The 15,349-nt window shown below is 37.8% G+C and overlaps 1 protein-coding gene across 1 annotated transcript; it reads right to left on the bottom strand.

Annotated features, from left to right (window-relative positions):
• Positions 1-7,903: 7,903 nt before the first annotated feature.
• Positions 7,904-11,192, bottom strand: apoa5.S (apolipoprotein A5 S homeolog). The gene is made up of 3 exons (XM_018227749.2): positions 11,137-11,192; positions 9,989-10,094; positions 7,904-8,898 (listed from the first exon to the last, which is right to left on the bottom strand). The coding sequence occupies exons 1-3, from the start codon at positions 11,183-11,185 to the stop codon at positions 8,022-8,024; spliced, it is 1,032 nt and encodes a 343-aa protein (XP_018083238.1). The 5' UTR covers positions 11,186-11,192; the 3' UTR covers positions 7,904-8,021.
• Positions 11,193-15,349: the final 4,157 nt, after the last annotated feature.

Raw genomic sequence — 15,349 nt, 5'->3', positions numbered from 1 at the left:
AATAAGTAAAAATGGGATTTTATTTTTTTGCCTTTATATGCCCTTTAACAGAAAAAAATAAAACAACTTGAAATCAAGGTAGATACCTTGGAATTCAGCGGAGTATTGGAGATACTGTACAATATATAATATTATATATTATATATAATAATGTTTAACCACAGGTATTCTGCCCATGGTCACCAAGAGGTACACAATGGTTGCTGCCAAGTATCTAAAAAATAATTACTGACAGAAGAGGCCAGTTCTACCTAACTAGAGGAATCAAAAAATGCTAGTAGTGTATTGTGAAGACTTTTTCCCTGCTCTGCATGAAGTCTGTCCTCTTGTTCTCATGTCTACACTCCACTTGTATGCTTTCTGCTGTACAGCTGTCTTTTCTGCCATACTTCCAAAGTGTTGCTTCTCAAATCCATTGGACCTAGGATAGAGAGAATGACAGAATATTATTGTCATCTTCCTTTTTTTAGGGTCTGAAGCGGCAACCTGGTTAATAATTACAACATTTTTACATTTCAAGCTAGAGAACCCTGGTTACTTTTTCACATGGATACTTGGATGTAATTCTACTCTTTTTATAAATTTACCTTAATTAGTAACAGTTTCCAGCCACCTATGATTTGATTTGATGCAAAAATCTCTTTTATATTTAAAATATAATTTGCAAATGCAGTCACAATATGCAAAAGGCACTTATGTCAACATGTTTTACCCACAATACAGCAATACAATTTGGTATAATTTATCAAAGCAGGCAGAACCAGAAGACTGGTTCTTGGTGTAACATAGTATATATTAATTATATCAACCACTGATTTTGAGAGAACAGTACCTAAAATAAGGTATTGTATTTAGTAAGCCAGGTGGATGTCTCCAAACTGTGAACATGAGTGAATTTACAAAACTAAAGAAGACCATGGCCACCAAGAACTTTAATACCAATGGGATACAGGTAAGAAATTACAGATATACAGAGATGGAGTAGGGTTAAAACCACATGCTAACCCTGAAAACCAAGGCCCAAAGGTCTGGACGGGCTCCAATCTTACCAATTACAATATTTAAATATGGGCAAAGTTATATGAAAACTGAAATGCACAGTTAATTAGCCAAATATATGAATATCTAAGCAGCAGTGTGGTTGTAATTGTAACCTGGTGTTTTACTCCCAGGATTCCCATCTAGAAATTAACTGCTTTCTTTCAAGGTAATGAGATAGACGGAGAAGCTCTAAGCAAAACTCAATGCCTGAAAACATATTCCAAAAGAGAATTTGTCTGATAGCAAATGAAATACATTTCTATTCACCTATCCACACCATACCAGCAATATCCAGGCCAGATATTAAACCTGTTTGGGGGGGGATTTGGACCCTTATACCTTGGACGTTCTGTACAGGATATGGGAGATCTTTTCAACTCTCTCACTACAACGGACTTAATTCAAGGACACATTCTGGATACGTTAAAAATCTTCACATCCTTTATTTGTTACATATGAACAAATAAAGGATGTGAAGATTTTTAACGTATCCAGAATGTGTCCTTGAATTAAGTCCGTTGTAGTGAGAGAGTTGAAGGAATCCAATGCCAGGATGTGGGACTGGAGGTCACGTGAGTAGTCTGGACGAATGGGGAGCTCCACACTCGCAGCGAGGAATTTAGGATATGGGAGATCAAATGTAAAATTTAAAGAAAAAAACTTGCCCTTTGCTCTTATGTTAGAAGACAAAGATTAGCCTTACAAAATAATTCAGGTTAACTATATTACACTAAGTACAACATATAGAATCCTACAAAATCCTTAGAGCTTGCCTGCATTGTACCTTATTTAGGACACAGAAATTAGGCTGCAATCACATGATGTGGCAATTTACGGTTCTGGTACATATAAACTTTTGTGTGAACTATTTGCTGCAATGATCCTCTTGCATCAGCACTTAAGTCTGGACACCCAATGTAAATTTCCTTTAAGAGGCTTCAGGCACACAAAATGTATTCTAAAAACAAGAGTCCTCAAAGGCTACAATATATCCCGCCACCATACTGATTATCCCTTGGCTCTGAGTGAATTGCACTCTGGAAAATCCAGGTGCCCATATGCCCCATCACACCAAGAGGTAGAAGGATGCTACCTTGGGTTCTGATAGTGGAGCATTCCTCTTGACGTAAATTTTCCCTTCTCTGTTTCCAAGAGTATGGTGCAACTAATATTTATTGGATTTCGGAGGTAATTGTATTTTCAAAATATGTTACAGCTCTAAGCAGAATAATACCATCTTGACCTGCATATAATGAACCGTCAAGTTATGATCATAATAGCACAAACAATAAAAGTCATGGATGCAGTATTGTTTCATACACTCTAGTTTAATATGATTCAAACCCAAGAACACTTCTAAGGGTCACTTGCCAGTAAACTCACCTTTTTTCTCAATATTTTTTTTTTAATCTTTCTTTTTTTGCAATAATTTGGCCATTGAGTCACCCTCTCTCTCCTGTTCTTGTAGCATTTTGTCCAAGTCTTCATCATCAATGTATCTGGCTAGTGGCTTTTCCATCTTTTTCACAGCATCCTTCAGTTTTTTTTGCTGTTGCTCTTTTGGGCCAAGCTAGAATAAGTTTGTCACAATTTGAAAACAAGCTTAAAGGAGAAGCAAAGCTACAGAGACAGTTTATTGCCAATAGATAAGCCACAATAATGAAAGTTAGAACACTTTATTTATTCTGTAGAATGCTTTACCATACCCGAGTAAACAGCTCTAGAAGCTCTCTCTGTTTTATTAGGATAGCAGCTGCCATATTTGCTTGGTGTCATATAACTTTCTGCCCAAGTCTCTGCCTGCTGCTCATAGCTCTGGGCTCAGATTACAGCAGGGAGGGGGGAAAGGGAGAGGAGCAATCTGAGCATGCTTAAGCCCTAGCCCTGGAGGTTTATGCTGAAAACAGGAAGTCTGAAAGAAATACTGTGTTTCTTTCGACAGAAGACTCAGAGCAGCATTACTTTTATGGTTTATTGGTGTATTACATAGACCTTTCTGATAAAGCGTACTTAGTTTTAACCTTAAGTTTTAATTTATTTTTCTTTAACTTAATTAAAAGAATAGTTCCATGCATACACAACCAACCCATATTTTTGCCACAATAATAGTACAGTCAGTACATGATTAGAAAGATAATCAGAGTATAATGTACACAAGGAAAGTGTTAGCAACTTCCACATGCAAAGAAAACAGTCCAAGCAAATCCCTCTAAAGAGTCCACCAACTACCAATTTCCTCAAACTGCAGAAGCAATAATAGAGCCACTACCAAATGGTAAGACCAGGAAATGCTTCTCTGAAGGAGGTTTAATGCAATCTAATAGTAAGTCTTTTATGCTTCGGCAAACTGTTTTACTTAAGGTAAGTTTTGCTTTCCTCCATAGCTCTTCTTATGAAATGAAGAGTCTAAGCAAAATATTGTACAGTAGGTGAAAGCCACAGAGAGAGAGGAAGGAGAGAGACAGTGTGAGTGTGTGAGTCTGATAGAGATGGGCATACTAAACTGTGTTTTTATTTCTGTAGTGATAAGTCAAACAGATAACAGTGATTTTTCTGGTTATTTTGCACTATGACTTTAACTCAGTCTTTTTTTCTTTTTGTCCTGAACTGCCTGTTTCTGTTGTGGTTGTTGCTGTTCCATATTCAGGTCCCTGCTTCTGCCACTTTTATCCCTGAAAACAGTTTCTTCATTCCTGGATTCATCTGAGGACACAAAACATAGCAGTATACTAAAAAGTAATTTCTTTGATTTTCACTTTACAGTTCTCCAGAGCACAATCACACCTTGTTCTGCACCATACAACCAATAACACCCACACGTAAAATGTACTGAATCTTTGCCTTACAAATTGAATTTATGCTTCAACGCCTTCATTCATCTCTCACCTTCCAAATGTTTGTTATCTGGACCAGTCAAAAATTTTTTAAAAATTCGTTAGTATACAATGAAAAATAAACACCAAGACAAATGGAACTTTTAAATTGCAAAGCCTTTATTAAGAAATAACTTACTGAAACTTCACTTCCTGTCTCTTCCTGTCCTCTTCAAAACAGGCGACACGGCGACAATCCATCCTGCAGTGCTCGATTTCTCCTCCCTGGCTATTCTAGTGACAGCTATGAAGGAGGCTGAGGCTCCGCTTTCGAGTGCTGGCTGGTGGAGCAGGATGTGCACCGAGCCTGCCAGCGCCTGAGTGCACCTCACCTTCACCGCTGCCTCCCACTCTGCTCTGCTGCTGACGCTGATGTTGCGCGGCTGCGTGCCCTACATCTGCTCCCCACTTGGTGAACTCAACTAAAGTATATTAGCGCCTTGGATAGGGAAAACTAAATATTTACTTGCAGCATTGAGTTAATGATTGGACTCAGGGAATGTCGGGGGCAATGGGTTGATAGAGCAATTACAGTGAATCGCTGTTGGGTTCTGTTTTGCGCTGATGTACTGCGCTGGCTGTTACGTGTGGTGCAATGTATGCAGAGCATCTGTATTGGCAGGTCGATGGAAAACCACGAGTGATTCGCCCAAGACAGAGTAAGCACCTACACCTTCCAGTCTGCATCTGTTACCTGAAATCTCTGCAATTACTACAAAAACAAACCTCTCCGCAAAAAATTATTAAACGTGATCTATAGGTAACTTTTAATGTACAGTCATATTTACTGTCAGTGTCAGTATCACTTTAACATAGCATTCTGTCACAAATGGTTTAATTTTAAAAGAAGAGAAAAGAATACCCCGTATATTCCCCTTATTGATTATCAGTTAGAACCCTTATGCTAATTCCCTACGGAAATTCACTTATTATAACCTCCCAAGACTCAACTTGCCGTTTCCATGAATTTACAACGTTAATCAAACAATTCATTTATTTGAGAAAAGTTGTGTAAAAGGTTATAAACAAATAAAAATGAATTTTCTGATGTTCTTGTTTCGTAATAATGTATCTAGATTGCTTGTGATGATATAATAATAAAGTGCTACATGCTAGTTAATTCATTCATTTCAATTAAATTGGAAATTAATAGATAAGAGAACAGTAATTTATTAACTGAAAGTGCACAGTGCTTAAATTGCAAAGAGAATTAATTCTATTACAAACTTCTATTAAATAGAAAGCGCCCAGTGCTTCAATTCATTGTATCTAATTCTCAAACAATTAGTTAAATAATGCAACTATTGATAAGGTACAGAAACAATAAATTAAACCAAAGTGATAATTAATAGAACGCTTGATTTCATTGGAAATTAGAATGAAAAGGAAATTGAAGATGATGGAGCTGTCACCCTATCTAATTTTTTGCTATCTCAGGGACACCACAAAGTCAAGACAGTCAAAGTATACTGGACTGTTGTCATAATATTATTTTAAGCTAACTCTGATAGAGCTATCTATCGACAAGACCACAAATCCAGCAACCTTTAGGAGTTTATAGAAAGACAGAAAGAGGATAATAAAATCAATTGCTGCTCCACAATATAAGTAGCCCCACCAGGTGAAAGGCTGTTTCAAGTTCTAAATAGGAGAAACCCTTCAGTGCTTTGAAAATTAAGATACAAATGCACTAGGGTAAAACATTTTTTAAAATGTAGCTTTAAAAGATAGCTATCCGTAATACCAAATCCAAACCTTAATCTCCATGACGCAGGTGCAAATTAGTGTCTACTTTAGTAAACAATAGGGTTAATTTAGTGTAACTGCATTGGCATAACTAGAGTTTGGGGGGCACCTCCCCCTCAGAAAATTCATGAAGCACATGTATACCTTGCAACACAGTATTTTCTGCTTCAAACTCCAATCAAATACGCTCAGGTTTTTTTACAGTTACCCATATTTATTTTTACATTTTCCCGAAAATTTGCTTTGCAGGAAAAAAATCAGATTTTCACGATTTTTTTCAATTTTCGCCCGAAAACTCTGGGGTATTGCATGAAACCCAGCGCACATCAAAAAATCATTGGGACTTCTCCCATTGACCTATATGCAACCACGACAGAGATAGCAGATTTTCAGATTCTGACTTTTCCATCCTCTGGGTTTAATAAATTCCAAAAAAATTGTGATTTTTTAAAACTCTAATTTTATTTTAAAAAATCACGAAATTTTTCGTGATTTTTGCATTAGGAGTTTAGTGAAAAAAAAACCTTAGGGGGTTATTTATCAAAGTCCAAATTTATCTCAATATTTTCTGCTACAAACTCCGATCACATCCGCTCTGTTTTTTTTACGCTTATTTATTATTACATTTTCCCAAAAATTCGCTTTGCGGTAAAAAATAGATTTTCCCAATTTTTCCGGATTTTTCCATCCTCGGGGTTTAATAAACTTTAATAAAAGTCAGTTTTTATAAAAAAAAAATCACAAATATTTTCATGATTTTTGCAATCGGAGTTTAGTGAATAATCCCCCTACAAAAAAAATCCCAGGCTTGCCAGTAAAACCACTGCAAATATGTACAATGATCACTCCATTAACTCAAGACTTGCCAGTAAACTGACAGCAGAAATGGCCTCTGGGCACTGCATTGATAGATTGAAAGCATTAACTAACCAAGCTGAATACCACACTTTTCTTCTAACTGTGCCTCTCTCTCTTCCTCTTACACCTCACTGAAACTATAAAGAAAATATCAAAGATGGTCATGCGTTCCACAGGTGGAAATAGTTTTTGACCATTATGTAAACATATTATTATGTTTACAACAACAGTTGTAAACATGTTTTTTTGCATTTCCTCCATTTCCGTGGTGATAAAAATATACACATTTACACTTTGTGTGCTATTTGTTTATACCAACAACTATTTTGTCAAATGTTTTTTCCATACAATTCACAATTATGATTTCTAAAACAGCCCTCTTCTATTACCCAAGCATCGTATCATTCAAGTGCAGGCCTAGATTTGTGGGCAGGCCACAAAGGCCTGGGCCTAGGGCAGCAAAGGATTGCCCAGTTTTCTGAAAGAGCTGCCCAGATCAAAACTAACTGCCTGGTTTTCCAAATTAGGAAAACTGGGCAGAACTGTCCTAGATTGAGCCAACCAGCCTGTCATTACTCTGCTCTGTGAGCCGATGCACCCAACAATGTAATTGTTCCACCATGTGATGTCACTTCCCACCCTCCTTCCTGCTTTCAGGATGGGGAAAAGGTGACAACCCTAATCAGGGGGCAGCCTCTAAACTGGGTATGAGATATATATATATATATATCATTATAAACGATGCTTAGTGATGTCATCATTTATTTATAATCAGTGCTTAAGGATGTCATTTCAGTCACATTAGTTATTGAAATTTGTGTATTATAATAAATAATGTACCCTTTGTTGAAAAATATGAGGATATTAGAAATTACCATGGAATTCCATGCCATGTATAAAAGCACTCTGCCTTTGATTTAGTACTTTTATATGGAATGGCGCTCCTTGGTGACTATATTCTTATATTTTACAACAGGAGGACATTATTGACTATAATTTATATATACACAGCATATGTTACCTGTCTGCAATCAGCATAGAGTTAATACTTGCTCAAAGTGAACATAGGTTGAGTATATGCAGATGCTGTATCTGCACTCATGGTTGCCGCCCGGACTTTTACTGTCCTGACCAGTAAAATGAATGCCTAATGCTGTTTTTGTAGGGAATAAAGACCTTTTCTATTTGTTACAAAAACAGTTTATTACAATGTACAATACAAACAAGCTTATAAATATAAAACAGAATGCTTTAAGACTAATCCAATTAGACATATGGATGAATTCAAATATAAAATACAGTGGTGTTTTGAGCTCTTAATTATAAAATTGGAATGTCCCTAATGTGTAAACAAAACCTTGAGCTATTTTATACCAATGGGTACCATCACACTTTGACCACTGAACATAATTGCCTATTGATACTGTAGCTGTAGCGAGTGTATAAAAGTTACTGTGATCTCACATTTCTTCGGTGGATTATTAGTTCCTCAAAGTCGTATTATTAGTCCAGACTCTGGGCAATGTCCTTCCACAAGGAATCTAGTTTTTCTTGCACATCCTCTACCGGCCCAACACTGTCTTGAAAATCCCAAGATGCGGGGGACAACTTGTTCTGCATCTCCTCAGCCTCTCTACTGATGGTCCTTGTAAAGTCCTCTATCTGCATCTTAGTGCTTCTCTGGAATTCTTCCACCTCTTTCTGTACCTGAGCAGCCATCTCATCCACATAAGGGGCTACATGTTCTACACTGTGTCTATTAGGGAATTGTTGTTTTATCTGATGAGGGTAAGAGACCAACTGCTGTTTTAGCTCATCCAAATTCTTGTGGATTTTCTCATGAAGAAGCCTGGCATTCTTAGTAAGCTTTTGAGATAGTTCCTGAACCTGTTGGCTCATCTTCTCCTGGGTTGTTTGTGTATGGGGCAAAAGATTTAAATGTAGTTCCTCTGTGGCATGATGGATCTCTTCCACTAATCGTTCAGCTAGTGGGTAAAAGACTTCCTTAACTCTTCCGGTATGGAAAATAATACGGTCTTGGAAATTTTCTGCTAGTTTATCCATTTTCCTGGTTTTCAGATCATGTTTATATGGCCTGAGTTGCAGGTGCAGCTCCTGTGCTCCCCATTCCACCTGGTCTTTCAATTCACTGGTGTATGGTAGTAAGCGCTTTTGTAGCTTCTCCAGATTTCTGCTGATTTTCTGGTGTGCTTCATCCATGTATGGATATATCTTCCTGCGAAGCTCTTGCAATTCTCTGCCAATAAGTCTTTGGAGCCCATCAGTGTCCTGATACAAGCGTTGCTGGAAACCATTTTTCAGTGGTCCTAGGAATTTGCCAACATAATTAACTCCATTTTGGAAACTGCTCTTGAGAGTGCTAAAGCGAAAAGAGAGAAACTGAGTTATACATGGGTAGGAAACACTTGAACACTTAAAACACTTAAAATCTCTTAATTTGAAATGTGCTAACCATATCTTATTGTAAGAAAAAAAAATGATTTTGTATTTTCAGTGGAAATATTTCACATCAACAAACCAATGTGACAAATCCCCACAGTTGCATTTATGCATATTGGAAGGAATGAAAGTTCATTAAACACAGAATTGCCCCACAAGAAGTGCAACTATTTGCTGTGAGCATTGCCCAGACCAATAACTTAACAGGTGCAACAAGACTTATCTCCCCAGTAAGTGGAGTTAAAGGAACAGTAACACCAAAACATTTATGTTTTTTAAAGGAATGACAATATAATATACTGTTGCCCTGCACTGGTAAAACTAGTCTGTTTGCTTCAGAAACTCTACTATAGTTTATATAAGCTGCTGTGTAGCCATGGGGGGAGCCATTCAAGCACAGGATACACAGTAGTTAATATATACATTGTGAAGAATCCCATTGTATACTACAGAGCTTATCTGTTATCTTCTGTGTATACTGTGCCTTTTCTCCTTTTTCAGCTTTGAGTGGCTACCCCCATGGCTACACAGTAGCTTGTTTATAAACTATAGTAGAGTTTATGAAGCAAACACACCCGTTCTACCAGTGCAGGGCAATCAGTGCATTATATTTTCTTATTTTAAGATGCTTTAATTTTTTGGTGTTACTGTTCCTTTAACTGTATCACACAAGACAACACTGACCAACCTTGACAAAAGACTGTTAAGGCTTGTGCATAATATGGCAACATTTACTTTTTAAGAAATTGTGTTTTCTGCATCACAGCCTACAATAGTAAGAGCATGAAGGGTGTCCTTAACAGTGGTGTAACTAGGGTCCTATGGCCCCCACCATGTCCCTCTTAAACTCTCATTCCCCTTACTCTCTAAACATTTCTTATCTAAAAACAAAATTCATTCTTGTCTTTAAACCCTGCATAAAGTATTGTGTGTTAACTCATGTAACACTGCATTTTGTTTGTTAATGGGGTGACCATTCATTTATCTCCCTGTGTTTTTTCTTTACTTACTTCATCTCTCGTGCTGCATTCTGCTGTAGGTCCCATTTGTCCTTGTCATTGGTCAGTTGGCTTAAGTATTCCCAGAAGCCACTGCTGGTATTATCAGCCTTGCAGCCTTTTAATAAAGTTAAAGTAGAAGTTTCATTTTACACAATGTATGAGTCGTATTACATTAATGGGTAAGCAATAACTGCTATTTTGTTCAGTGAAAATGCACAGAGATAACAGATTAATGTGCCCACTAAATGTTGCCAATCAGTATCTTTCAAATAGAGATCTTTGAAGTTTAAACCTTTATTTACAGCATTTTACATTCAGTTTTATGATTTGACCTTTATTACATACACAGTCTGGGGAGGTATAGTAGAGTCACAAGGGTTGGTGCTACCCTCGGGCTTACTGTCCTGGTACTTTTCTTTCACAGGGGCATTTATTTTGGCACATTCTATTGCACTTTAATAAATAGAGGCCAAAGTGAAACACTGCGTGGGGTTCCACTGAAAACAGTTATGACATTTTAAATACTTTAGTGGATAGGGTGAAACAGATTAATACCTATCCCATTAATTCAGTGGGACAGTAAACTTATTCCTATAAAACACTGTGAACACTGTGAGCAATAGATATGAATAATATCATCCATTTTAGATTATCCATGATGCCTTATCAAGAAAGCATACATCCCTAGAGGCTCCATTGGTTTTAATACTCTCTTTCTAGTTAGAACTTTTGTTTCCCTATAAGATAATGCATATTCATTAATATTCAGTTGAATGGAGGAGGTGCAGAAATTTGCTGCAAAAACTTTATTTATTAGGAGTATAAAAAACTACATGTTTCGGGCTCACATGTGACACTTGACAAAGGGCGTGTGGGCCCAAAACATGTAGTTTTTATACTCCTAATAAAGGAAGTTTTTGCAGCAAAGTTCTGCACCTCCTCCATTCAACTGAATATTACTGGATTTGTGCCTGGGCAGGAGCACAGGAGGTGAGCATTAAGAGGACAATTAACTTATACTACTGCTACTACTGTTATTCTATTAGAATGCATATTCAGCCAGCACCTTTTGCAATTAAACTGTACATATAGTGCCACAGATAAAAGGCTCATTTAGGTACATTTTGCTGTAAAGGCTAATTTGTTTTTCTACATACCCGTCAGAGTCACAAGGAGCAGCAGGTACAACCAACTTGTTTGCACCATCCTGATGCTAGATAACAAAAAACAAGACTTCAGAACCTGCAACAATAGAAATAACCAAGTAATTAATAAGTGGCTATGCTTTAGGTGTTTGTATCAAAAGCACAAGATTTAAGGAAGCCAAGTGAAGCAATCATGCTCCAATACATTAAGTTCATGTAAAACTGGTTAAATTAAGGAATGTTGGCCTCGAACATAGTATTTGTACCTGGTTAGAGAACTGGCTAAAAGATAGACTACAAAGAGTTGTCGGTAATGGAAAATTTTCTAATTGGACCAGTGTTGTTAGTGGAGTGCCTCAGGGCTCTGTACTAGGTCACTTGCTTTTCAACTTGTTATTAATGACCCGGAGGAGGTAATTGAAAGTACTGTTTCTATTTTTGCAGATGATACTAAATTGTGTAGAACTATAGGTTCCATGCAGGATGCTGCCACTTTGCAGAGTGATTTGTCTAAATTGGAAAACTGGGCAGCAAACTGGAAAATGAGGTTCAATGTTGATAAATGCAGGTTATGCACTTTGGCAAAAATAATATCAATGCAAGTTATACACTAAATGGCAGTGTGTTGGGAGTTTCCTTAAATGAAAAGGATCTAGGGGTTTTTGTAGATAACACATTGTCTCATTCTGGGCAGTGTCATTCTGTGGCCACTAAAGCAAATAAAGTTCTGTCTTGCATAAAAAAGGGCATTAACTCAAGGGATGAAAACATAATTCTGCCTGTTTATAGGTCCCTGGTGAGGCCTCATCTGGAGTATGCAGTGCAGTTTTGGACTCCAGTCCTGAAGAGGGATATAAATGAGCTGGAGAGAGTGCAGAGACGTGCAACTAAATTGGTTAGAGGGATGGAAGACTTAAATTATGAGGGTAGACTGTCAAGGTTGGGGTTGTTTTCTCTGGAAAAAAGGCGCTTGCGAGGCGACATGATTACACTTTACAAGTACATTAGAGGACATTATAGACAAATAGCAGGGGACCTTTTTACCCATAAAGTGGATCACCATACCAGAGGCCACCCCTTTAGACTAGAAGAAAAGAACTTTCATTTGAAGCAACGTAGGGGGTTCTTCACAGTCAGGACAGTGAGGTTGTGGAATGCACTGCCGGGTGATGTTGTGATGGCTCATTCAGTTAATGCCTTTAAGAATGGCTTGGATGATTTTTTTGGACAGGTAGGTGAGTATTATTTATTTACAATGTGTAAAAGTCTACAAATAATATGTACCTGGATATCAGTGTGAATATATATGCAAGCTAGTGTATACATATAAAAGTCCACGTAAACAATTGCATATATGTGTTCACATATGACTGTAAGTGAGTGTGCAGTGTTTTTCTAGGAAATTAAAAAACTCCCAATTGCATAAATGTATATAACTAAACAGAGCTGTTGGTCTTTCCTGAACACAAGTTTTTGTGTTCAGATTTATACACGTGGATGTTTATTGATAACTATGCATCAGAAAATGGAATGCCTTGTAAAAATAGGATAATGAAGAAATGATACCAAATACAGAATATTAATCATATCATTGGTTTATTTTCCTTATCGGCAATGTAAAAACTTGCAATTTTGTACATTGAATTTTGTTTGAAAACATAATTTTGATGTGCACACATCAGTTTTTTAAAAGTGCGCACACAATCCTAAAAAGTGCACAAAGAAGAAACATTTTTTGAACACTGCCAAGAAGAAATTAGAGAGAACATTGCCAGCATGGATTTGTGCAGTGTAAATTCAAAAACAAAATATTGCTTTCTTACTACAGAGAAAAAAAATTCATTCAAAAATAAAATCTGTTTGCTTGAAAAATGGAGCTTTCTGGATAATAGGTTACCAGGTTATAGTTCCCACCCCATATGCCTTTTGCTGTTCACTGCTATAACATGCACATGAATAAATAAATGTGTGTCTATATATGTTCTGGCTTGATACATAAGAACAAAATATAGTTTATGCCTGTGTGAGATAAGGTATTGGTCTGTACAAGAGCCTATGTGTAATGCAAGGACTTACCTATATAATAGTAAATTAGATGCTGTTCTTAGTGTTGCTGACACCAGATATAACACAGCATTTCCCTGCTGTCCTTTGGACACTCTGACATGGGTTCATTCCAGTGTGGAAACCCTTCTCACATTTTATATATTGCTTGAAAAAATGTTGGGCTTGTGGTGACACCCTCTGTGTGGGGTGGGCGAATTGCACTTCACTGATGTGTCATCTATGCACCTGACCTTGTGGGTGACACACATACTGACAGATAGTTCTGTTAAGGTAACGGCTGTGATATCACCACAAGGAGGCACAATGAATTAACCCATCTTGTTCAGCAACCAAGCGCTCACTTGTCCCTATAATGCAGACTCTGTCGTTAAAGGAGAACTACACCCTTAAAATGAATATGGCTAAAAATGCCATGTTTTATATACTGAACTTATTGTACCAGCCTAAAGTTTCAGCTAGTCAATAGCAGCAATGATCCAGGACTTTAAACTTGTCACAGGGGATCACCATCTTGGAAAGAGTCTGCAACGCTCACATGCTCAGTGGGCTCTGAGCAGCTGTTGAGAAGCTAAGCTTAGGGGTTGTCACAAATTATCAAACAGAAAATGAGGTTGGCCTGTAATATAAGCTGATGCTACAGGGCTGATTATTAAATTCTGATGCTAGTTGCACTGGTTGCTGTTCTGCCATGTATTAATTATCTGTATTAATTACTAATCAGCCTTATATTGTGACATATCTATTCTATGGGTACTGTATATTGTGAGTGAGACCCTAAGCTCAGTAAGTGACAGCAGCACAGAGCATGTGCAGTGAATCAGCAGAAAAGAAGATGGGGAGCTACTGGGGCATCGTTGGAGACACAGATCTTTACTGCTAAAGGTTGTGGTTGGCTTGGGCTGGTACAGAAGCACAAAGCATCATGTACAACATTTCTAGCCTACTTCTTTAGTTTAACTTTCCTTGTCCTTTAAGGTCTAGCACAGGCTGGCAATGATTATGCTTCTTCTTATCTGGGCTTTAAGCATCTGCTAAATTTAAATCAGGGTTTAATTGTATGTGCTGGTATGTAGGTACCACTTTATTTTGCATTTGCTTACATTTTAATCCAATTCAATAATACCAGTTGGAAATAGATAGGGGTCACTGTTTCCTATGCAGAAAATAACAGGTATTGAATTTGTTATCCAGAATGCATGGAACCTGGATTTTTTCAGATACGAACTGTTTCCATAATATTGACCAGCATGCCTTATAGTTATGTAAAACCTTTAAAGGTGAAGGAAAGGTCTTTTTACTTGGGGTGCCAAAAGTTAGGCATCCCTAAGTGATTGTATTTACTTACCTGAAACCCCAGGACAGCGCTCCTATGTATTTTTAAGTTGCATAAACTGTTGTTGATAAGGATTAAAGTTTAACTATGTAGGGTGGGTATGGCAAGGAATTGATAATGCATATACTGCAAGGTTACTTTGATATAGCTACATCATAGTGCATAAAGGCAGTGCCGTAACTAGAGGGGGGCGGGCCCTGGTGCGTGACGTGCAGCCGGGCCCCCGCCCCCCTCCATACACGGCGGATTCCAGTGGCGAGCAGGCTGCCGGGGGGCCCTGAGGGGGTGCGGGCCCTGGTCCGCTCACATCCCGTGCTCCCTGGGTAGTTCCGCCACTGCATAAAGGTAAGAAATTGATAGCACTGTAAATCTGTAGTTTCACCATGACTGCTGCCATCAACACCAATCCAATTTACATAGTTACATAGTTGCATAGTTATGTTGAGTTGAAAAAAGGCCAAAGTCCATCAAGTTCAACGCCTCCAAATGAAACCCAGCAGCCATACATACACACCCTCACATGACCCCTCCATACCAGGGGCGTAACTACAGAGGAAGCAGACCCTGCGGCTGCAGGGGGCCCAGGAGGTACAGGGGGCCCCATGAGGCTCTCATTGATGAGCAATTTGAACATATATTGGTAAAACAGGACAAACACTGGATATGTTGGGGGCCCTAAAATTAATTTGCTGTGGGGCCCAGCAACATCTAGTTACGCCACTGCTCCATACACTCACAAAAACTATATATACCAAAATCTGTATTAATTGTAGATTTTAGTATCTACAATTAATACATATTATACTTGTCCAATAAATCATCCAA

Source organism: Xenopus laevis, chromosome 7S, assembly GCF_017654675.1.
Source record: "Xenopus laevis strain J_2021 chromosome 7S, Xenopus_laevis_v10.1, whole genome shotgun sequence".
Taxonomy (NCBI): domain Eukaryota; kingdom Metazoa; phylum Chordata; class Amphibia; order Anura; family Pipidae; genus Xenopus; species Xenopus laevis.
Note: the sequence above shows the minus strand (reverse complement) of the source record. Positions and strands in the feature narration are given on the sequence as shown.

What these genes read in the sequence shown, in the direction of transcription:
- apoa5.S (XM_018227749.2), bottom strand. Translation starts at nt 11,185, where the DNA reads ATGGTGCAAACAAGTTGGTTGTACCTGCTGCTCCTTGTGACTCTGACG. An exon ending in GCTCCTTGTGACTCTGACGG is followed by an intron (nt 10,095 to 11,136) that starts GTATGTAGAAAA and finishes CTTTATTAAAAG; the next exon opens with GCTGCAAGGCTGATAATACC. An exon ending in AATGCAGCACGAGAGATGAA is followed by an intron (nt 8,899 to 9,988) that starts GTAAGTAAAGAA and finishes TTTTCGCTTTAG; the next exon opens with CACTCTCAAGAGCAGTTTCC.